Consider the following 24,496-nt stretch of genomic DNA (forward strand, 5'->3'; position numbering starts at 1 on the left):
TTTGGTGTGTTAATATAAAATCAAGAGAACATATTAAAAACTAAGTTGGCATCCCGGTTTAGTATATTCTAGCGTGTCTCTTTTCTGCACCACCCAAAAGTATGTTACAAGAAATACCACAAGTAAAAGAAATCGCTATCGATAACGATAGTTCTTCGAGTGCTGCCGAAAATAAAAATTGATTTGCATTTCTTCTCGGCTTAAAATGAATTAAATGTTATTGTTTCCGCACCGAAAAAAACTCATAAATCGTTTCAACAACCGCACTGCTAAATCGGAATTAATTCGAACAATTAAACAACTGCCAAAAACTAGAACGTATGTGAAGCGTGTGTGTCGTACATAATCAGAGATAAGGACAAAAAACGGTTAAAAGTAAGCTTTCAAGAAAGAGAGTATAGAAAATAAATTTTACTAAAGTAACAAAAAAAGCAACGAAACGCGTGTGCCGCAAATATTGGCGAAATCGCAATAAAAAAGTGTATGTCAAATAAGAAAATGTGGCTCCACCAGCGATAACGGTACTCCAATGTGCTCTCTCGTACGCACACAGAAACATCCCGCACACGTACACCACCACCACTGCCAAAAAGCAAATCCTGCCCAACAGCCGCACCTATAAAAGTGGGCGTGGGTAGAGACAAGTTACTGTAACAAATTTGCAAATAGTGATGCACGCTAATTGTTTAAACAAATCCAAGCTTTCATAATCAAATACCTTCGCGAATTCCATACACACCTATACACACATAACCACGCAGCGATTGGTGTGGAGAGGAAGAAGGAAAGGAAACCAAAGGACAGGATAGAAAAGCAAGAGGAAGAACGAAGCAGCATCGGCGCGTTGGTGAAATGTGCGGGAAGAGAAGATTGAAAATAAACGTGTAGTAGAGAATTTTTGAGACACTCACACGCACTCCTCCCACACTCTTTCTCTCTCTGTCTCTCCGCCTATACCGTTTGCCGCTTACACACACACATACCTAAGCAGACGTACGAGCGCTCTCGTATCGCGAAAAGCGTGAGCTTTGTTGTTGCCTCTCCCACTCCCTCGCTCTCAGAGGCGCTCCCGTGTTGTTTTTGTTGTTGTTGCCGCTGAGCAAATGGCAGACCCTCTAAGCGGGCGCCGCTGGTGATAACATGTCGTAATGGCCAGAGAGGTAAGTGCAAACGTGCTAAAAGCAAAGCAAAGCCGGCAACTACGGCTTAACCGTTTCAGTTTTCCCGATCACCACGGTACCGCAAGTTACTTTGCCAAAATCAGCTGTTCTCACTTCATCACCATCCCCCATCATTCACATCTGCAACCAACGGTGTTAGCCTTTCCCAAAATTAAAACAGTTAACCCTCTTAGACTACAACTTGAAAACAAAAATGAAATTAATGAATGAAATACGTACTACGTGTAACAAATAATTATTCTCGCTAATAATGAACTTTAAAATTAAGCAATACTAGCAAAATAATCTAAAATAGATTCTAGGAATAGAATCTAGGTAATAGTTTTTTTTTAATAACATGCAACTTTAACAAAGTAAAATGTATAATATATTTTAATATTTCTTAGATTTGGTCTTCGTGAATATTTTGTTCATTATGTGGTCAGCTAAACGAAATCAAGTCCGAGGATATATTCTTTATAGAGCAACGTAGTATGATTCGGTGTCCCAAAGAACACAACAGGATGCATGAATAAATCAACTTCTAGAAGATTAGGCAAATTTTTATTCTATGCTTGAGTATGGGTGCAATGGATACAATTCATGCCTGGTCTAAGCTACAGGCACTCTGCTCCATCTATGTGAATTTTTCATATGACAACCTTTGGCGAGTGTATCTAGCAAGGCGTATCGCTGCGGATGCTCCGCACTCGCGTCCGCATCCGCTAGAGGAACCTATTAAGCCTGTGGCCCGCATTAGTCTCTTTGTGTGCGTGTCCCTCAAGCTCCTGCTCTGCATATGTGTGTGTGTGTGTTTGTGCATGTTTTATGCAGTTCCTTCGTTTCGTTTTGCTTTGCGGGTGAGTGAATAGCTTTGACCCAAATAACTGAGGTAATACTTACGCCTCACAGATGTGCCACTCCCCCAACGCCCTCCTTTCCCGCCGCCCCCATCCCACGTGTGGCTGCAACTGTTGTTCTTCTTCCTCTTCTCGCGCCCCTTTGAAAGGAATTTCGCTCTCTGGCCTTTCCAAAATTGTTGCTTTGAGAGGATGTCTCCAAAAATAAATTAGTTGCGAATTCCCAAAGCGCTGGAATTCCTTTAAGAGCTGATAAAAATGCAGTCGAGGTGGCTTTCAGTTGGCAGTTGATCTGGCATTATTTAGGATAAACAAAACAAGATTATCTCTCCTTCTTCTTACTGCAATTAATTAATTAATCTCGGCCAGCAGCAATTACAGTTATTTTAGTGCTCTGTTATCCATTCACATTTACAGCTGGCAATGCTTTTGAGAGAGGGAGAGAGCTTCATATAAAAGTGCATCACTCTCTCTCTCTCACCCTTTTTATTAAAAGACTTCAATGTTTAACGCTAGAGTTTAAATGTCGAGCAAGATTAGGTCTAAAAGAGAGCTCAATATTTTCCTGGGGCACACAATCCAATAGCAACACTATTAATTGAACGCCGTTGATTGGAAGTAAATGTTTACAAAATCAAACTGATGGGATCTTATGGAATGCTGGTAAAGCGTTTCGAGGGAGAAGGTGCGCGCGCTTTGGCGTCCTGATTATATCACATTGATGCAAATGTAGGCCAAAGCACGACGAAATATCTTTACCTGTTAAAACATCGAAAATTAAAGGAAAGAGTAAATGAGACACAGTGGGCTGGATAAAACAAATACGGTTTAATTGGGGACCTAAAAACTGAAGGCATTAAATTGACTAGATAGTTGTAACGGGATTTCTACCCCCACTCCTCCACCTGTCCTACTCGCTCTCGCAAAGCTTTGTGCTGCATTTCACCTCGTTCTCACTGCACTTCTCTCGCGCTTATGCCTCGTGCTCATTTCAAGCGCTGTTAACGCGCTGCAAAAACGCACCCAGCCCCAAAAGTCAAAGAAGAAGCAGAAGCAGCAGCTGCTGCCGTAGTGAAATCCGATGCAGCATCTCGTCGGGAAAACTCACAGTTTGCTCTGCCAGGCTGCCAGGCACACAGGCAGCTAAGGACGCTGCTTTGGCCCGTGGAAACACCACGTTCCCACTGGGTGCTATAACTAAACAAATCAAGCGTTTTTCTACAAAATCAAGTTTCTAAAAACGAGCTATAATTAAGTCTAATAACTGGGGCTCAGCGTCAAATGAAAATGAAAACTCGGCGGTTTCACGGGCAAAAGGGCGCTGCAGGCGCGTAGTATCCGTAAAGTGAAAGTGCGAAGGTCAACCCGCCCTGACCTGCCCCAAAAATACGAATACGAATGCGAATGCGAAGTACGAGCAGTGAAAAGCGAAATTCTAGGCACTTCAACTCTGCCAGTTTTTACAACAAACTAATGTAACCAAATAACGTGGAAGATAACATTTATACCAGAAGCTGTATTTTGTGCAAAGTGCGTTTTTTTTTCGTGACCCCCTTAACAATTTTTGTAATTACGAATTTTCCCCCTGAACGCAAGGCATTTATGACTCCAACAATAAGCAATAAGCTTTAATTTTTGTAGAACTTTTGGTAAAAGCATCCGCAACTCCGGATTTTGTAAGGCGTACATCGGTTACGGGTTTATATAACGGATTTTTAAAACGGACATGGATTACCGGAGCTTGGAGCTCCAAGTGTAAGACGACCTTGGAAGCGACGAGGCCAACCATTGCAAGCAAGCCAGCAGAGCCAGCGCAGAGACTCGGCCTAAAAGTGGCTGGCAGCAGCAGCACCACCAACAGCACCACCAGCACCACCATGTGGTCCAACGCCCTGTGCACGCTGGGCGTGACGAAGCCGCTCTGCAACTGTCTGAGCATCAGACAAGTGGCAGCCGCAGCTGCGGCGGCGGCCCAGGCCACGCAGGGCGTAGCTGCCTCTGCCGCGGCGGCGGGTGGGGCCGGAGTGGGTGGTGGGGCCATCACAACGGGGCCCTCGTCGTCGGCCACAAACGGCGGACTGTCCGCAATGGTAATAGTTTCGCTTTGCGACCCATACGTATTCATGTGTTTATCTTTAATCGACGGCAAATGTCCTTCGTTTCTAGATCAAACTCAACCTATTCCGTTCGTTATCCAGTTCGGTTTCCAGTTGCACCTCCAATTCTAAATACCTCATTAAATGCTTTTCACACTGGTTAATCGAAAATCTTGCATTTTAATTGTTTTTTTTTTTTTTAAGTTTAATGGTTTTGGGAATTATTCAACCTGTTGGTTCACCTCTCTTCTTTGTAAATTAAATCTTAGTGATGATAAAGCGTCATCTCCAGTGTATGTTATACATTTTCTACTATGGCCCACCCACTTGTTTTTCCAAGTTACTTTTACTTTTTTACTTTTAAATAAGCAACTACCCTTTTTCAAAATCTTAGCCAGACAATCTTAAAGTGCTGGGAGATTCGACGAGTTTTCCAACAATTGTTCTACGGCATAATGTGATTTATCGAGCCTTAGAACTGGCAGTGCTCGCTGTTTATAGTATTATCAGTTTCATAATTTATAATAGCCAGCACATCCCCGACCCGCTGGACTCCCTCGGTGCCATATGGCGCTGGGGCGCAGCAACTGACCTATCCCAAGACGAAAATCGGTGCGATGGTTTGGAAGGAGAGGGATGAGGCGGCGTGTAGAGCACACAAAACACTGGGCAGAGCGGGGGAAATGAAATATTTTTATGAAAAGTTTCTGCTTGTTTTCGGTGCGGAGGAATAAGCAAAATGTCAACATGAATTTTTTGTAATTTTTCAAACATTTTATTTTGGGTGAACGGGCGGGGAATGAACTGGGAATCGTTGGATCGGGGGATTGGGGGCTTGGTTGGCCGAAGAGAGATATTTGTATTTGGCTCGTGTGCTGCACTCGTTACTGGGTCACTGGAGCGCCACACTCATGTCCTTGCAATACATTAAACATTGCAGCTTTCGTCCTGCTCGGCTGGCTGGCCGTTGTTGTTGTTGCCTGCAACTGTTAGCCAACAGCTGTGTGCGCTGTTAGCCAAAAGGATTCGTTTTCAATTTTCTTTGGCCCTTTTTATATATGTTTTCTTTTTTTTAAGATCAGAACTTGCATTTGTTTTATTCCGAATGTGAGGGCAGTGGATTTTTTTAAACATTTATTCCATAATATTCCTACAATTAATATGAGTCGTGCAGCAGTTGTGGCCTTGACATTTGCGCCCTTTTTGGCCAAGCCAGAGAAGCCCAATTAGCGGGCTGAGGAAATTATGACACAGCCCGGGCCTGCTGCCACACCCACTTGTCAGTTTTTCGTGCGCAGCGTTTCACAGGTGTCACGCCCATCTTGCACCCTGCACCCTGCATCCCACATTCCCATCCTCCATTCCCCCCCACTATGCGCCTCCCACATCTCAGCTTTCACTTTCCCTTCTTCCTGCGCCAGCAGTTGGAATTGTAATTCGTAAAACCCAACTAATCCGAATTTCTCTTCGCAGGAGTCTCGCGGCAAGAGACCACTGAAAATCTGGGACAGCTGGCGGAATGTGCGCAAGGGCGTCGTAGTTGGGACCTTCGAGGAGCTCTTGGTCCGCGGCAAGGATAAGCTGGGGGTTCCTGCTTCAGAACCGGTGCGCGTTGTTCTGGAGTGTGATGGAACCCAAATCGAGGATGGCGAATACTTTCGCACCCTGGCCAACAATACGGTGCTGCTGCTGTTAAGGCAGGGCGAGCGCTGGTATCCCACTGGCGTCGATGTCATAAAGGCTGGTGGGTCTAATGAGTTCACCCCGACCATCTCGGGATCAGTACTGGCCACGGGAAATGTCTGTCAGCGAGCTAGAAACTTGGATTTAATTATAGATTTATGCCTGCTCGGAGGAAACATTCATTCAGATTCAATTTTAAATTCAAATAAGTTATCGCTGCGCAACTTATGAGCCTCCCGCTTATAGCCGAATATTTGCAAAAAGTCTATTTCGATATTTAATCAAAGACTCTTTCAATTTCATTCAAATTAAATAACTAATTCATAGAGCAAGCATTTACTTCAGCACTTAGCACACCTTTCAAGGTGGCTTGTTTGAATTGATTTCAAGGCCAATTGTTTGCAAATGAATTTGAAGTCTTTTTATAGTTGGCTGAGTTTATTCAATTGGACTTTATCCTCTGTTTTGAGACACATTGGATCTTGAATGCAATAAATTTTAGCATGTTTTTAAGGCGATCATCTCTGTCGGAAAGCTATTAAGCTTTCCGCTGCTAACATTGAATTGTAAACAAAAACGTAAGACGTAAAAATTAAACAAAAGAAAAATGCTATTTACAGATTTAAATGACAGCCATAACAATTTCAAGAACATGGTCGTCCGATTCTTATACAAGTCCATTTAAGTGAAAATTGAATCGTATTCAGTATTTTTTGAGGCGATAGTTGACCTTCTCATCCTTCCGTACTGAACTTCAGTTGGGATTTCCTAGTGGTTCAGATTTCATTCTATGATTTTTCTTACAGCCATATCAGCTATACCGAAAATCGTCTGTGAGACGATTCATGCGCTGGAGTTGCACGATGAGACACCGTCGTGGAAGATCATGGATAACAAAGGGCGTGTCACGGTCGTTCTGCACTGGGATCAGCGGCAGGGTGGAGGAAGCGGCGGCGGAGGAGGCGGTGGCGCCGGCGGCGGAGTGGGGAGCATGTGCTCCGGCCTGGGCAGCAGCAATGGGCTGCTGTCGTCCGACAAGTACTCGCCCTCAAAGAAGGGCCTCTCCGCGCAGAGTTCGCTGGACAACAAGTCGGTGTCGTCGCAGTCCTCCCAGCCGCGCTATGCCAGCCCTCAAATAACGGTGATCAGCGACGACGGACCGGCGAGCATATACCATCCCGGTGGCGTTATACTGCCGCCAGGAGTTGTGATACCCGGCGGCAGCAGGCGACTCTCCAAGCAGGGTAACTCCTTCGACAGCACCGTGGGCGTGGGTGTGGGAGCGGTCCATGTGCACACGCCGGAATGCGCCCACCACGCTCACACGCCCAGCAGGGCGGGCAGTCCCAGCACCACCGAGTGCGACTTCCACTGCTGTGCGCTGCACGAGGAGGGGCGCAAGATCGCTGTGCACAAGAGCGTGGCCACGTCGCCCATCCAGGACGGAAGCAGCAGTCCCCAGCCGCAGTCGGCACCATCGGTTATGGATCCTATGCTGGGCGGCAGCGGTGGCGGCGGAAGCGGCAGCATGCAACGGCGCTCGTCGGGCGCCAAGGGCCATGTGCGATTCCTGGACATCGCCCCCGAGCGGGATAGCTCCGAGAGCGAAACGGAGAACACGGTGATGGAGGACGACAAGACGACGACGGAGAAATTTCTGCTGCTGATCGACCAGTTGTCGGTGGACCAGAAGCGTCACCTCAGCATCAAGGACATCGGCATCATACTGGAACGCCTCAACTCCAAGATCCTTGACGTGGAGCGATTGGATCGCGAATCCGAGTCGGACGACTGCTACAACTGGACGATAAAGGCGACAATACGCGGCGATGCGCTGCGCGAACTGGGCGTCATTTACAATGGCAATTACTATGCCATCTCTGAGCATCCTGGCTACAAGGAGGAGCTAGAGGAGAACGGCGAGGAGGTCGAGGAGGAGGAGGAAGAAGATGAGGAGGACAGAATTTAGAGTGCCAATGACGGGCAGACGGGCACACCCACAGGTTCACGACTGTCCCACGTTGGGCGCCACAGAAGGTATCAATAAACTAGCGCATTTTACAGAAACCAAAACGAAAAAATGGAAAAACCAAAAATAGGAGTAGCCCAGCAGCTCGACACAAGAACACTCACACACACACACCCACATGCATACATATATACATATATACTTATATAAAATAATTACGAGAATATAATAATGCAAGTCGCACATTGTACAATAGTGAAGTAAGCGTAAACGTGAATTATAAAAAGGCGAAAGCAAAGCAGCCACACACCCAGAAACACACACACCCATGCCCACAACAACAGCAAAAAGCGCGAACAAGAGCAGTGTTTGTAGCATTTAGCCAAAATTCTCATTGACGGGGACCGACGTTACCATAAATCAGGAGCATGGCTGGTTGGAGACGTCGAAGATTATCACTGCACCGTCTGCAGCCAGCTTAACGAATTCAGAATTCGAAAAATTCAATTCAAACGCCCAAAATTCAGCCCACAGATCAGTTGCTAGCCCCAGAACCAGCCATCCTTGTGTTGTTATCGTTGTTGTACAATAGATGTTCCGTGTTCCGTTGTGATTGTGTGCCAAAATAGCCTTATTTAGTTGGATAGCCCCACACACAGACTGCCACTCGAGTCAGGAAATCTAATCTAACCCCAAAGACTATAAGTTGTGAAAGAGATATAGATAACAGAGACTATAAAATGTTGTTGCCAGAAAAACGATGATGACGGGGTCTAACTGTAGTTCGGTCGGTCTCTCGTTTCCTATGTAGTGAGTTCCTCATTTTCATTTGCTTTATGAGCCCCCAACCCGCATTTGTATAGTTCCTGGACAGCGTAACTCTCTGTTAGTGGCCTATTCTTTGTTGATCTTGTTGCATTTCTGCCCCCAAAGAAATTCCGGAAATCATCCGCATCAGCATGTATAACTGCCGTTATTTGTAGTGTTGTCAAACGTTCAACAAATCGCGCACAATGTTAAAATTAAACACAGAGAATAGAAACAATAAGCAAGACGCTCGATGATGCCTGACGACAGACTAAAAAATTATGTGTAGTAGATAAAGACCGCCCCCGCGTGGCCGCCAGAATCAGCCGTAGATCCATTGGGAGTATCTATCAGAAGACATCACACGATCGCAATTGAAATTGTAATTGAACAATGCGTAAAAGCGAAAACACTGCCAACATCGCCATTAGCATTCGCACCTGCATCCACATTCGTTGGGTTTGGCTTTCGACTTCCAGAACTTTGACTGTTCCATACGGGTATCAAGCAATCGGGATAAATTGAGAGAGCACTGGGTTGGAGGATTCTTGGCAAGGACATGGAAGGTTTAGGCGATGGATTTGCCAACGTAACAAATATAAAACTATCGAAAGAAAGCACGTACGTTTTAGTGTGGTTAACCTAACCAGTTAACCTAAACATTCTATGAATTGTTTGAATATATTATTATATTATTGTTTTACACTTTATAGGTGATATTTGTGAAGTATTGCAAAATCCTTATTCGACTTGTTTTGTTAATGTTATATAGAATTGTTTTTACTGCAGACTTGTGTTCTTATTGTTAAAGCCTCTCCCACTGGGATTGCTATTCATAAAGGGTCCTCATATATGTAGGTAGTCCATTGCAAACGTAGCTGGTCTACGTTGCTAGTCACTGTGTCCTGGATTAGATCTGTGTGCATTCGATTTAGAAACTTCCGCTGCGCAATCAGATCCTTAGATCTAATGCTGAGATCAGCCAACACTGTACTCCCATCTAACCAAAACTAACTTAAATGTAATACGGAATCGAGAAGCGGAATAAGAAAGCGACTTTTAACAGACATTTGTCCAATGCACAAAACTAAAGCATTGAAGCGAAAAAAGATTAAATGAAAACCTAGTATGTATAAATGAAAACTGAAATTGATAATTGATTGATAACGATAATAAATGAAAAGTTAGTGGAGAGCGGAGCAGGCGATGAAGAAGAACGTTAAACGAGAACTCACAATTAGCGAGACGAAAAAGAAATTCATTAGCGTTGTTTTAATTTATTAGTAAGTCGAGAACGACAAGCGACCCAAAACTCGACGATGAATATATCTCCATGTGTATGTATGTATGATTAAAGGACGGAGTACGAGGGAGGGGAGTCGAGTTATAGAGGTTGAGGAGGAAGGTAGAACGGAAATACCTATGCATAACATAGTTATAAGACGGGAACTCGCAATACGATGGTAACTCAACTTCCAAACCGATACAGACTTCTTCAGCTGACTTCCATAATCATAATCATTGTTAACACTTAACTATAGAGGATAACGCTTTAAACGAACAAACACACACTTACATACACGAACCTTGGTTGCGGTTGAGTTAGTTATAACCAATAGGTTCTGTTCCATCCCGCGGCGCCACTTCAGTCCGGGACCACTCCACTGACCATCACACCACACACTCCAGTTCCACATCATGATCCTGACCCAACCATCCCTTCCCTTCCCTGCCCCTCCACTCAGACTCGTCGTCACACACTCTGTGTAAATGCAATCAGTTAGATTTATAAGATGAATAACAAGTCAACACGAATGTAAGACATCCCCAGAAGGCATTAATTAAGCTACGAAACAATTTGCAAATAATACTCATAGAGCGCGAGTCGAGGCAGAAGATGCAACATCATGCGTTACATTGTTTTAATATGCGAATTACGATAAATTGATCAATTAACATATACATACAACAAAGAGCAAACAAATTACAAACTGTTTTTATTAATTTTGTTAAACGATAATGAAATCATTAAAATAACTCTAGCAAAGGAAAACAAAGCTAAGCGGATAACAAACGACAGATAAAATTAATAACATATATAAATCGATTTATAAATACACACACTCACATAAAAACAAAAACACATTGAGCAGAGAAGCAACCAAACAAAACCCAAAAACATAAATTCAATTAAAAGTAACGAAACGAAACAAAACAAAAAAAAAAAAACAAAGTTTAAAGAACAAGCTCAAGTCGCAAGGAGCAGTAAGGCTAAAAAAACATATTTGTTCACAGTGTAAATTGTAACACACAGAGCGAAATTAACGCAGGTTGCGAAGAAGTGAGGAATGTGAGCGAGGAGCTATTATTAAAACATTAAACGATTTAAACAATAAAAAACCGAAAATAAATAAAACAAAAAAAAAATACAAAAAATTTAAACCGATTCGAACTGTCTTGTAGATTAACCGGAACTGGTCGATAAACATTTCCACTCAATATGTACGCGAATAACTATGTAAATACGTGTACGGGGATTCACACATCAACTGCAATGTTTATTAAACATGAACGAACTAAAGGTTGTCTACATTCAACAATAAATTATTGAGCCAAACATTGAACAGTTTATTGCCGCTCAACTGGAGCTCGCTTATTTCCGATATGGATACAGTGCGTTTCATAACCATGAGCGCCTAGTGCCACGAGGCGCGAAGGTCGAAGTTCTAGCGTTCGATGCCCGACATTGAGGAACATATGTATATTGACATAAGTTGCACATAATACGGTTGTCGATCGACTCTATATGGTTATGAAACGCACTGTCCGGAGATACATTTAATACTATATAGACTCTAGATACATTTAAAGAGACGATGTTATGATGGATGACGTATTGATAGTCTTTGCTTTATAACGAGGGAGTGTGTTTAGGTGCACATCAGGCATATGGGCACGCATTCACAGCAATCAGTAACAATCGGTAACGGCTAGGCTAGAGCTAATCACATGGGGCAACCAGCCGATGGCGGTACCGAGAACAAACAGTTTACTTATTGCTAGCAATCGTCTAAAACGGCTTGAGCAGTTTACAAAATGATAAAGCACTGCTCGCACAATGCAGCGTTATATATGCTCATTACTCATTCTTAGATGGGGTCTGAGTTGCGAGAACGGCGCGCGAGATAATTAAATTAAGTAAGTCACTTATCGAACGCGTGACTAACAGTTAATTGAGCACTTCGATTAGCAGTGTCGCGTATTTAACCTCACTCAACGCAATTGCCAATTTGTCTGTTTATCAAGTCCAGAGTCGTATACGTAGAGCATATAGCATATCGTGTCGTATTTGGTAGTCTGTGTGCTCTTGTGATACATTTGTGCGGATATGTGGTATTGTCTTTATTCGTTGTTGTCTTATATAAGTTAACAAGTGCGTCTAAGTATATTAAGTTAGTTGACTTGATAAGGATTAGGCTTAAGATTATCACTAGGCATGGAGGGTGACGACATTGGCGACTCGGCGGCCACAACTAGACTGGGCACACGACAAGGAATCAAGGAATCGAGGAATCGAATGAATGGCTATCCTAACACTATGATCTCAGCCCGGCGTCTGCAGCTTGCTGCTGGAGCGCGAGAACAGGGCCTTCTTGAGGATGTTCGGCTGCCACTTGATGAAGCTTTTCTTACTCTCCGACGTGGTGGAGATGTTGGAGCTGCTGGCACTGAGTGTCCTCTCTCGCTCCGTGACATTTATGGTGCTGACGGAGTGGGCATGACGCAGGGTCTTGCCGCTGGCTCCATCGCTCCGCGCCGTCTTTCCGAAGCTGTGCGTGATTCTGCGCAGGAAGCGGTCCTTTTTCTTCGGCTTGTGCTCCGGCAGGGGGGAGCCGGTGTCACCGGAAACCGAAACGATCGTGGTCTCCGCCTCCGGCGCTTTGCAGCTGTTGTAGTTTGGCATATCAGTGACATCCTTGTCGTTGATCTGTATCCGAATGCTGGGAGTGGTCACCCGGGGCGCCGATTCCTCCACCGGCGAGGGACTGCAAATAGAAAGTTTAGAGCATGCCAAATTTACTAAATGGATTTATCTGAGTGATAAAATTCCAATATGTTTTAAAATTAACCGCAAAACTAATTTCGTTTCAAATTAATTTTACGCCCAGATATATAATACATTTATTTCCTGTTTATAAATTGGTTTCAAATTTGATTACTCATACGCAGTGTATTACTTCCTGAGCACTTTAAAAGTCGTATGAGTTCATCTTTCCGAAACAAACGTATCTCCTTTGAATTTAGCAAAACTAAATAAAAATACCTGCTAGGCTGTTCTAAGGCTGATAGCTCGTACGCCATGTGATATTTGCTTATATATTTTGTTTACAAGCAGTTGGTATACATTTGCACATTTTATGTGAATGTTGTGAAACGATTTCGCCAGCAGTAGCAATATATAGTATAATTGCACAGCAAAGGCAAAAACTTAAGCCAATAAAATGTATTCTAAAACAGCTTTTTACATTGGGATGACTACTTCATGTATTCCTATTCAGTTCGCAAACCCCATTTATCTGTTGGCTAGCAATCTAAATTATCTTGAGATTTCTTACCCCTAAAAATGTATTAAGTATTTTTGGAACACATACATATACATCTATCGCAGAAAGTAGCAACACTTACGTCTGCACCTGGCGCGTGGAGTAGATCGAAAAGGCATCCAGATCGTGTAGCGATCGCGCCAACTTGTCCCAGAAGTTGAACAACTTGGAGTCCCCGGCGTACTTGATGTGCGTGTAAATGCCCAGGGTCTGGGGTATGTGCATGTCCGTCTTGTAGAGAATCGGTATGATCTTGCGAGAGTGATTCTCTGCGGAAAGCCAGATCGTTGAACTTGTTATGCGACTCTGGCTCTGCGATACAACTGCGTAGCAGCTACTTACCGATCTGTATCTTCTGGGTGAAGTTCACGAGGTACGTGTTCTCCGGACTCCGCAGAAACTCCTCAGTGAGCACGACGATCAGGTGATTGCAGCGGGTGGCCATGAAGTGGGACAGCTGGACATGCTCGAACGGAACGCCCATTAGCATGTCGCGGTGGCGCAGGAAAAGCTGCAATAGAACGACCCATGGTTATTCAATACAACACACAGCACCCGAGCGCATCCCACTCACCCTGAGATTGTATCGCTCAGACTCTAGATTATTCATGATCTCGGTGGCATGATCGATGTCTGCCTCCGCGTACAGAACACAGGCGTTGTATCTGGGCAGCGGCTGGCCCATCTGCACACATCTCTGGTCCTCGTCGCTGAGGATCTGCACACTTTGGCCCACCGTGATGTTGTTGCTGCTGCTGTAGTTGTTGTTGTTGTTGGTCTCGAAGCAGTCGCTGGGGGGCGGCGGACACGCCTCCACCAGAGCGGTCTGTCGCTGCTCCTGTTTCATGATGAAGCGCTGGGTGTCCTTGGCTTTTGGGGAGAGAAAAATTAAAACAGTTTTACTAAAGGGATTACGATTGCTAAAAACTACAAGGCCGTATAAAAGGTTTTCAAATTGGTAGTATTTATGATTTATAACTCAATATTATATATGAATTGATAAGGTTGTGATATGCATATACCCATTCAGATGTATTTGTCATTGTATCCCCATCTTTTTATTCAAAATATATTGTCAGCCGAACAGATCTTTCTAGTAAAAGGTAGTGTATTCCAGATTCAAGCAGTTATAACTGACACATTTGGAAAACCATTTACGTTTTTTTTTCAAAATTTTTATTTTTATTGGAATATTTTAAAACACCCAATGAAAGATCATCATTAGAAAGGAAAATCAAACATTTTCTATGAAAAATACCTTATACGCTTTTTAATTATGGTTTTTTATTCATTAAGCATTCAACTTCGATCATTTGTTTTTAAATCGAACCATTTTGGTCACAACAAATGTATCTATACAACATCTGCTACTAAACAAAAATGACTGGTCGAGGTTTTTTATTAATGACAACAGTTTTTGCTGGGTGAATCCCCATTGTGCAAATAAATAAGAAAATTTCGTTCTTAAATGATTGTCATTTTCTATAGTTAATGTTCTGTTGTTTGCGGCTATTAGAAATTATTGTTTTAAGTTTTTTATTTATGTCACTGGGTTTTCTCAATTTGTCTGGATGTGGTAATAAAATCTTAAAAGTCGAAGCGTTTTATTTGACAATAAATAGAAATAAACACAAATTAATCATACTCATCATAACTCAATAGTTTTATGTATCCGACGATAAGCTTTGTTTGACTTAGATAAATGTGCGATAGATAAGTTAAATATGTAAGCTTGTTGCACATACTCCCTATATTATATAGATTACCACGTCCATTTTTATAAACTCGAAACGGTTTTTCCGGTCATAAAACCAAAAATGGATCAGCCAAAAGTAATTGATAACTGTGGCTAGCAATTAAAGTAAAATTTTATGGTTCATTTTCTAATGTTTCTAATTGAAGTACATACATACATGCACATACATATACATTTGTGTACATATCACTTGATAAGTAATAAAATTCCTCTTTAACTTCTAAGTATTTAAATCGCAAACTGTAGAACAGTCAAGCATACATAGTTAGTGTAGACATTTAATTAAATTTTCACAGGCACGCTCGCATTTCCGAGTAAAACTCGTCGAATCGTCAAACCATTATTTAAAAGCTAATCTAAAACTAATGATACTCAAAACTCAAGTGGCAAAGTTTAGTTATAAACAGATAGCGACTACCATAAGCAAAAAATAGTTAATGCCTACCCAGATTCTCCTGGATATCGTCGCAGACGTCCCACCGATCGATGATGCCCAGGAAGTGTTCCAGGTGGCCCACCTTAGCGGTCTGCGGACTCCGCTGGCTCCAGCTGATCAGCACCAGATCCATTGGATTGTTGGCGTTCTCGTCGACGAATCCCTTCTGCTTGGCGAGCTCCGAGATGCCGCGCCAGTCCCGCTGGTAGCCCTCCTCGGATCGCAGGACCTTCTTGCGGTTCAGCATGCGGGACAGCTGGGTGCGGGTCTCGATGCCCAGTGCGGATAATGGGGTCTCGTTGAAGTGCCCCAAGCCCGTTCCCGTGCCCGATCCCGACCCGGAGTCCATAACTCCCTCGGCCACCACCATGCCAGCGGTGCGATAACGCCGATAACTGGCGTCAGTGGCGCCGTAAATGTGATGGTGATGGGGCGGATTGGGATGGCGGTGGGTATGGTGATGGAAGTGGGAGTGCGGCTGGTAGTGGGAATGGGCCACCGAGTGCTGCTGATGGCATACAAATCGAGGGCGCATTCGCACTTGGCGCTGGCTTTATTGGAATAATTGGTGTTTGTTGGCTGGCGTATTTGTTTTAGTGTGGATGCGATGCGATATATATTTATCAACTGACGTTTATCAGTCGAGAGGGCGGCGAGCAATAAAACGATGAAGCGCGTGAGTTTACTTTTGTTTTTGTGCTGCTCTGTAGATTTTTTCGAGTTTTCCGATCGCGCGTGCTGGTTTTTTTTTTTTTTTGTTTTTGCGGGCGGATGGAGCTGAAACTGGTTAGAATGGGGTGGTCGGGGTGTTGCTGCTTTACTTCTAGACTGCTATAATAATGTAGTGCTTCAGTGCGGTGCGAAATGGACCGAGTGACCTCCAGCACCTTGCCGCGTCACAGTCGCGTTGTTGTTGCTGTCTCGGATTCTGTTTTTATTTATCTGTCTGCTCCGCTGCGAGAGGAGATGGAGATCTTCGCATTCGTTTTCGTCGCGTTTTTTATTCGTCTGGCGTATGATTTTTTGAATATTGTTTAAATATACACAACACACACACTCGCAATCAGTGGCACGCACACAGTGTCACACTAAGCACAGAAATAAATTCGTTTCGCTTTTTTCGAGTGCGTCCGCTCCGGTTTGTTGTTTTGTTTCGACTGGTTCTGTCCGCCGTTTGTGCTTTTGTTTCTGCCTCGTTGTCCGCTCCTCCTCCGCCTCCTCCCCCTCGGACAACTCTTCGCGCTCACTCTCCCGCGCTCTTTCTCCGCCGCCTTTCACTCGCTTGTTTATTTTGGTTCCGTTCCGCTGCAGGGCGAAAGCGCGGTGGCCACAGGGGGAACTATCAGCTCAGCTGCTTCGGCGGCAAGTCGGCTGACAACACTCTGTTTGCACTGGCTAATTGCTAATTAATTTATCTGCGCTGCGTTCCCACTTTTCAGATCAGATCGCGATTCCGATAAGCTCGTGGCGATCGATTGGCAAAAGCTGGCGAGTCACAGCTTTTCGGCTGGCGTGGTTTGGTACTTTATCGGGGCCAGTTATCGGTTGCGGTATTTTTGGTGCGCGGGCCACACTTTAATAGGTTCCAAAAGCTTTCAGCAGGTGGCGTTCTAAGAGGGGTTAGCTTTATTTCCGGTTGGTTAAATTTAATTTGAGAACTTTGGTCCTTGCCGTAGTATTCCTCATTATTTATTAGTATATTTGATAAGGGGATCTAGCAAGAAGAGCAGCTTCAAGTTCAAAACTCACTCTCCTATTCGAACGGCTGCTGTTGGCAATCCAACTCCTATTCGTATGCAGAGATTGGTACTTTTAATGCTGGCCCAAAAAGGAATATTTTACATTTCGACCGGCCCAAGACATATCATACTTACCCACTTTACCGATTTGAGACGTTAATGTGGGGAAATGAACATGCCAACCAGGGACCTCACTATCGTAAATAATAGTCAGAGAGCACTTGTAAATTCAGTTTATTTTCATTTGATTTTGTTTGTTCTTTGTGTGGTTGATGCCTGCACCTCAAAGCTTTTCATGTTCAGTTACAAATACTGAGATATACTTACTACACAGGTGACACAAATTGATTTATCGCTTTTATGGCTTTGTTTGACTTTTTCTTTCGATTCAACATTTCTTGCTTAGCTTGAAGAATAAAACGCTGAAGGCGTTCAAATGTATTTTAAATATATTTGTTTTGCTTTTTCATGGTTTATTTTTGTAGCTTTCGTTTTTCGGTCGGCGCTGCGTTTTGCATTGCCAGCAACAATTAACAGTAAAAGTTGATGCCTTGCACACAAGTTGAAGTTGAAGTTACCTGCTTTTGTTTGAATTCCGTTGTTAATTTATTTAATGTTGATTTACTCGGATAAGCCCCATCATTAGTTATTAATGTACCTACTTGGTATTTACTCATTTGGTTTGTTTGTGGCTCTATTTACAATACATTTCTTTGTGTTTCGTTCATTTTTCACATGTAAATAATTGCTCAAACTGGATTGGGCACCAAAAGTCTCTCGTTCAAAGGCTAAAAAGTTTAATTTTTTCTCGAGAAATAATTTCGTTATTCATTAATTTATGCTTGCTGCGTGTTTGTGTTTAACCTGTGTCGTTATTCAATATTCATTGGTATTTCGCCCTAGAACGTTTCGAGTATTTCAAGTACATCAATTTACTTGCTTCGATTGTAGTTGTTTGTATAATAATTCAGCTTACATTTTTACACTTAGCTAGCCATAATTATAGACATTAGTTGTGTTCTTTTAATTAGGTCTCCCCTACCTCGTTCATTCAGTTAATCTCCCGTTTATTTTATTTAGTTTAAGCATGCAGTTAAATCAATTTTGCAAACCTAGTGGATATGCTCTGCCCCACGTGTTAAATGCAATTACTAAGTACATTGTTGTTTGATTGTTTATACTAAATATCCTTTGTGGCTGCCTGGCGCAAATTTGATTATTTTAGCCTCTGTTTTAGCCTGTTTGTGTTTGTGGTCAAATTCGAATGGCTTTCTGGGCCAAAATGCGTATCTTACAAATCTGAATGAGGTGTGTGTGATTCTTTGTACCAGATGTACTTGCATTGCATTTAACAACGACCCACTCTAAGTAGATTAAATGTTTAAGTTTACAATTTATTGAGCTAATTTAAAGCTTTCCATTTGTTTTCGTCCTGCCCACCATTGAACTTCCGCTTCCCTGCTCGCCGAATTTCCCAAAAAACATATAAATTTGTATACAGCGAAAATTAATTGTAAGGAAAAGCTGAAACTGTCCAACTATAAAACTAATTCATTTACTTGAAACATGTGGTCTCAAATCAGATATTTATGGCAAATATTTTAGCTTTAGTTTTTAGTTACGAGTTAACCATATCAGTTTTGAATGTTTGTTTTTAAGATGTATCTTAAAATGATGCACTTTGTGATTTTTCTCTTTGTTTTCATGCGATGTTTATGCATGTAAATTTGTTTTGTGGCTACAAAGTATCTTTGAATCTCAAATTAATGTAACGCCAGAGACCAAAATCCTATTAAATTACCTTTGTGCAATCGGGCTGGCGAGTATTGGGAAACATTTAGGCTGATAAATACATATCCGACTAATTGGCAACTGGGCCAAGAGATGGGCGGTCAGGGAAGTTAGTTCTCAACTTTGCTTTCAAGCCTGCAACGCTCTGTTGGCTGAAACCGATAGAAGTTTGCTTCAAGCTAAATTTGTCGTTTGACTTGCAACTGAGTTAGCACAGGTTCATAAACTTATTCATTTGGTGAAGGCTGGGCAAACAATTCTGGCTCGTCGGCTGCTCGACCACAAATAATTGTAACATTGAACACCTAAAAAAACATTTAACATTTAGCTTAGATTCACTTAGTTTAATCCGTTTAAAAATTAATTCGACAACAAGCTCGTTTTGCACTTAAGTAACAGTTTCACATCGATCCGCTAAATATTTAACTTCTCCTCGCATTTGTTATTCAATTGTTTATTAAGTTACGCTACGCCACATTTATTGCAGGTTCTCATTAGGATTTTGTAGGCTTTTTTCATTGGCACAAGTTGACTTCGAAGTTCGAGTAAATCTATTGAATGTTTCCTTGCTCCTTTACAATTATTGTTAACCTATGAATTGTATTTTTACTGAAAATCTATCGTGGAATACTTGATACTTATGCTTGCGCTTTTCTTCCAACTCCGCTTCAACATCTTCAACGTCTAAGAGATACAAAAACTTTCGGTTGTTTATTGCTATTAACATTTACTTAGGAGTACTTTTTCAGTTAACAACTTAGTTTCAGACGTAACTATTGACCAACTTTTCTCCTCTTTTTCCTCGACAGCTGCCTGTCGACGCCATTCAGGAGGGTATTTGTCGGGTGGGAAAACCAAAGGAAAAGCTTGGCTGAAGAAAAATTGAAACCATTTGGCTAATCAACTGAACAATCGAAACCTTTCGCTTAATTGCTCCTTCCGTTTGGCGTCGTCCTGCAGCCCCAAGTAGATCATATCCTTGGCGCAATAATTACAGGACAATCAGGCTGGTTCTGGTAAACAACTTCAATTTCAATGGGGAATTCATACTTATTATCAAATTAATTCTAATTTTTCAAACTGAGTAATTGCAGTGGCAAATTAACTTATAAATTATAATGCAATACTTCTTTTGCTTAAATCCAATTGCAAATGTGCCTAGATCAGGCAGTGAAAATCAGTACAAGTACTACTTTTGTACATTGGGTTCTTGGAATAAAAACGACTATTGCCCATAGTTAGACACATTTGCAATTGAATTTAAATTTGGGGAGAAGGTTGAATTTGAGTTCCAGAACGTTGCCGATCTAATATTTAAAATGTCATCGAAGTTACTCTATAAACAACGCTTTAACTATTGACTAAACTGCATCACTTTTGATTTTCTCGACCATTGAATTATATTTGGTTTGCTCTAAGTGGAGTCTACCTCTCAGTTAGATATAAAACAAGTGATTTCCGCCTGGGCAGACTTAACTACAATTAGCATTAGGCTTAGCTTTAGCCGAGCACTTCGGAGTGCTCCATCCTCATTTATTTTTTAGTTAACAATTTCTTTTGATTCGATTTCTCGTACTCTGTTATTCTTTGTAGCATTTGTGCGCATAACTTTGATTGGGCGGGGCAGGAAGGGAGTTGGGGGCGTTCAGGAAGTGGGGGGCAGAAGGGTCCTGCGGCTTCCTGCCACAAACTTGTTGTCCTTGCTGCCAACCGCTGACATTTCCAGCTCGTGCTGACATCTCATCCGGTCGCATCTGCTCCAGCGGCGTCACTTCCTTCCTTCCGCTCATGGAACGACGTGCTGCTGCTGCATCTCCATCTGCTGGCGCTGCAGATTCAGCTCGGTGCGGTTCTTCATCATCCAGGTGCGCTCCAGATTCTCGCGGAAGTTGCGCTCGTTCTCCTGTCGCACTGTCAACGATAGAAATCGGTGTAAATGATCTCGGATGGCATCAGTGGAAATGGGAATAATTTGTGTGGAAAATCAGTTTGAATGCCCTGAATGCTTTTAGTAATTGAAAATATTTCGCAAATGAGAATGAAAACTAAAATGCATTCATATTTATATAGGTATATTCAGTTAGGTCACCGATTCCTGCTCTAAACTAGTTCATAACTCTAATGGAACAAGCTTATACATAGATAATCTGAATAATTCACTGCGCACTCGTTATTTTCCTGTTGCATTTTGTTCAAACTGCAGTTGAAGTAAATGCCTGTTGATGAATTCTCGAATGCAACTTTCATCAATCCAGACTATTTACTTTAAACACAGTCCAACATTGTTCGTCTTCCGCTCCTCGTATTTCCGTTTCCGCTTTGGGTTATCACGTTCGCATATGCTTTTGTGCATTTTACAGCAGTTTTAATTAACGCTCAACAAACTGGAGATGGATGCGGATTTGGGATTGGGATTGGGACTGCGAATCGGGATCGGCAGGTGTGGGGGGACTGGATTGGATGGACAAACATGGGATACCTGCCCGTGGGTGTTGTGTAAAGTGTCAAAATTTGTTTGCCAATCAATCACAAACATACACGCGGACACTGTGACCAGTCGCAGTTCAGTCGGTTCAGTCCCAGTTCGGTTGTTTGTTCCCAGGCGAAACTGTTGCACACCTCCACGCGAAATGTTTAATTTCTTTGTTTTGTATGTTTAAGTTCGGTATTTGGTGCTGTGCGTGTGTGTGTGTATAATTTGATTGATTTACCGGAAAAGCTGCTAATTCAGAGAGTTCCTATGGCGTCCAATATACCATACACTCGCCACTGCACACACTCTGCACTCGGATGAAATTTAATTAAAAAATTCCTGCCCCAAATGGCCACCAAACAGACCAAAAGCCAGCGCAAACAAAAACACACGCACACTCTGCTGCAAGGCTAGTGCAAAAATTTAAGTAATTTTCCCCTTTTTACGCTCTCATTTAATTGCAAAAATTAGTAATCCCATTTCCACCCGCAGCCAGCGACTTTAACCAGTGGAAGTGCAACCACGATGCAACATCACACATCGTGGCTGCAGCTTCTGTTGCCGCCGCCGTCGTCGTCAAATTCATATGCATATATGGGCCAAAGGCCACAGGCCACGTAGTGGTTTCCAGCCGCACGGTCAGGATGGTCCGGGCATCCAGGCGCTCCACCTCCTATCCCCAACTCGTGCCTTTGCATGGACTATGAGGCGTAATTGCAACGTGTTAATGCCACAGTGGCGGCAGGCGGGTGGCGGTGTATGTGGCTCGGAACAGGTGACGATGCCTGCCATTATTCACTTGGCCAAGTGCTGGCTGTTGCCGGCTCTGTTGCTGCTCGGGTAAGTAGGAGCTACTCAGCACAATGCCTCTGCAATTGGCCTGCTTTGGGGCTCTGAAGTTGGCCAGTAGGCTGAAGGGAGGATTTGCTTGGTTCCCTGGTAATATTTATTAATCATCTTCTGTTTGCGAATAGTTTATGTGGCCCTTAGGAGTCCTTAGACACATTCTAGTTATCTCTGGTCTATCTATATCTTTGGTCCCTTCCTACTAAATTACTGCCGTATTGGCTTAGAAAATGTATTTTGTTTATTTAATAGCTGTAGAAAATTACATATCTTTTGAATCATTTAAATTTGACCACATTTGAATCAAGTTTACTGCTCATTATAGTCTAAGTACAGGACATAGCCTAGTTGATCATTCATCTGTCCTCAAGGACGTGGTTGAGCCATGTGCGTGCCCAGTTGCTGAGCAGCTCGCGTGCGCCTGTGTGTGCCAGGCTATACGAGACCAATTAACATATAACTTTCCCACCGGTAAACAAGTTAAATTGTTAACAGCCATTATGGGCGCTCATAAATGCTGCCGAGTAACTTTGAGCCCCACGCCCGCTCCTCTCCTGCTCCTGCTCCTGCTCCTGTTGGTCTGCCGCCCACGCTTTCTATTCAGCTGCCTGCTCTGTCTGCCGGGCGCTTTGTCTTTCATGTTGTTTAATTATAAATGTGGTGTTGAAAGCAAAGGACCTCACTCTCTGGCCCCCGCCTCCCCTCCCCATCCAGATGGTGGGTCCTGGCCGTCACGCCAGTTTGCCTGACGGATGGCAACCGACGCCTAATTAGCAGCCTGGGAATGAAACCAGCTCTGGCTCGAGGGATTGTTTTGCATCTATTGTACCTTCAAATTGAATTTATTGATGCACTTTTGTTGCCTCCGCTGTCTGGTTTGCCAGTGGCTTTAGCTTTTTTTACTCTTTTGTGGCTTAACTGTAGCATGATGGAGATGCAACATGCAACAGATTTGCTGTGGTAATGGAAAGCTTGTTGAAACAACTCAACAACGTCCATTATTGCTTTTAATTATGAATATGACAATAGGAACTACGTCAAGTGTAAATAATAACTAAGCGAGATGAGATGGCAATGTAAAGTGTTGCATAAATGAATGGCTCTGTTCAAACAAAATGGCGCCCAACGTGGGGCCTCTATTTGTGTTCTTCCATCTGCTCATGAGCAATAAGTTTGCCACCTGCCGCTTAAAGTTTGCAGTTGAACTTTTCGATTAGGGCTTAGAATGCCAGTTGATAGCACACTGAGGGATGGATATGTGAGATATGTGGTAAACATCCTGTCAGAATTAAGTTTGAACCTGCTGAAGTTCACCCAAGTGCTGCTTATACAGTTTTCACTTGAACTTTTCGATAGGAGCGAAATAACTATCCGACTGCATTTTTTCTGACCTCAAACTTTCTTGAGCGAACTGTCAATTTGTCGCTTCTTCATGTGTAAGCTGCAACTTGCTAGTGGGCTTGGCAATTTGGGGACTTTAGCGGTCACACGGGACTCCCGACTTGGCGAGGCCAGCGAATCCAAAAGAACCAACTGGGCAGGCAATGTCACCAGCATTGCAGTTGCTGCCGCCTTATAATAAACAATTGTTGTTAGTTTATTTTTTGCTGCCGCTGCTGTTGTTATCGCTCTTGTTGTTGCACTTTCCCTTTCTGGTGCTCACTGAGGCGCAGTTGAAAAAGTAACCTAGTTTCCATGTCGTCAACGTGAAATTAATGCTACGAGTGTGAGCGTGCCTCCTGTCTGTGGGCACACGCACACATAATAAAACGGAAGCCGAGCGTACCGTGCCGTAATGATGCCGCACACCCACACACATACACACACGTTAACAAACAAAACTATTAAGCGAGTGTATAAAAAAAGAGCAGGATGGCCAAGGGAAAGGTCTCCGCAGGCCTTGGCTGCCCAGCCTGCCAGTCTGCCAGCCTGTCTGTCTGACTGTCTGCCAGTCGGTCAGTCAGTCTCCCACTGCCACCCACCGAGAGTCGGTTAAGCATTGTTTGTCCTCGGCTAAATAACACTCACACAAACAACAGCATCCACATGCACACTCACACTCGCACTTATACCCATGCCCCCATCCACACCCATTCCAAGACCCATCCCACACGCATACGCACACACGTGCTGATTAGTTTGGCTTTGCGGCAAGACGATGCTGCGGCTCCTGATGCAGTCAAAGTCATTAAAGTCATGGTAAGTAAGTACGGCATCATTTTTTATGGCCGTGTGCGTGTTTGCCTGGCAGGTTTGTCAGTTAGTCAGTTATGTAA

General features: G+C 43.1%; 4 protein-coding genes across 9 annotated transcripts in view; 1 reads left to right on the forward strand and 3 right to left on the reverse strand.

The window, feature by feature from the left end:
- Nucleotides 1-154: 154 nt before the first annotated feature.
- On the forward strand, nucleotides 155-11,002 carry LOC6608335. Of its 2 annotated transcripts, none has more exons than XM_032716817.1 (3): nucleotides 155-1,160; nucleotides 5,590-5,860; nucleotides 6,606-11,002. In XM_032716817.1, exons 1-3 carry the CDS (start codon nucleotides 1,149-1,151, stop codon nucleotides 7,766-7,768), a joined length of 1,446 nt encoding a protein of 481 aa, XP_032572708.1. In that variant the 5' UTR covers nucleotides 155-1,148; the 3' UTR covers nucleotides 7,769-11,002. The 2 variants fall into 2 exon arrangements, with proteins under 2 accessions (XP_032572708.1, XP_032572707.1); XM_032716816.1 differs by lacking the exon at nucleotides 155-1,160 and adding an exon at nucleotides 1,736-2,020.
- A 950-nt stretch (nucleotides 11,003-11,952) lies between these two features.
- Nucleotides 11,953-16,828, reverse strand: LOC6608336 (myeloid differentiation primary response protein MyD88). Its single transcript, XM_002033037.2, has 5 exons — nucleotides 15,381-16,828; nucleotides 13,754-14,049; nucleotides 13,522-13,690; nucleotides 13,262-13,448; nucleotides 11,953-12,621 (listed from the first exon to the last, which is right to left on the reverse strand). The coding sequence occupies exons 1-5, from the start codon at nucleotides 15,904-15,906 to the stop codon at nucleotides 12,180-12,182; spliced, it is 1,620 nt and encodes a 539-aa protein (XP_002033073.1). The 5' UTR covers nucleotides 15,907-16,828; the 3' UTR covers nucleotides 11,953-12,179.
- A 500-nt stretch (nucleotides 16,829-17,328) lies between these two features.
- Nucleotides 17,329-24,496, reverse strand: part of LOC6608341 (pneumococcal serine-rich repeat protein) — a 70,311-nt gene continuing 63,143 nt past the window's right edge. For both annotated transcript variants that reach the window (XM_032715370.1, XM_032715369.1), the window contains exon 8: nucleotides 17,329-20,812. In XM_032715370.1, the coding sequence (XP_032571261.1) occupies nucleotides 20,688-20,812 (125 nt within the window). In that variant the 3' untranslated portion in view covers nucleotides 17,329-20,687. The remainder of the gene's footprint in view (nucleotides 20,813-24,496) is intronic.
- LOC6608337 overlaps nucleotides 20,733-24,496 on the reverse strand; it is a 38,560-nt gene continuing 34,796 nt past the window's right edge. For all 4 annotated transcript variants that reach the window (XM_032715367.1, XM_032715366.1, XM_032715365.1 and 1 more), the window contains one exon: nucleotides 20,733-20,812. The gene's annotated coding sequence lies outside the window, so the exon portion shown is untranslated. The remainder of the gene's footprint in view (nucleotides 20,813-24,496) is intronic.

Source organism: Drosophila sechellia, chromosome 2R (assembly GCF_004382195.2).
Source record: "Drosophila sechellia strain sech25 chromosome 2R, ASM438219v1, whole genome shotgun sequence".
NCBI lineage: Eukaryota > Metazoa > Arthropoda > Insecta > Diptera > Drosophilidae > Drosophila > Drosophila sechellia.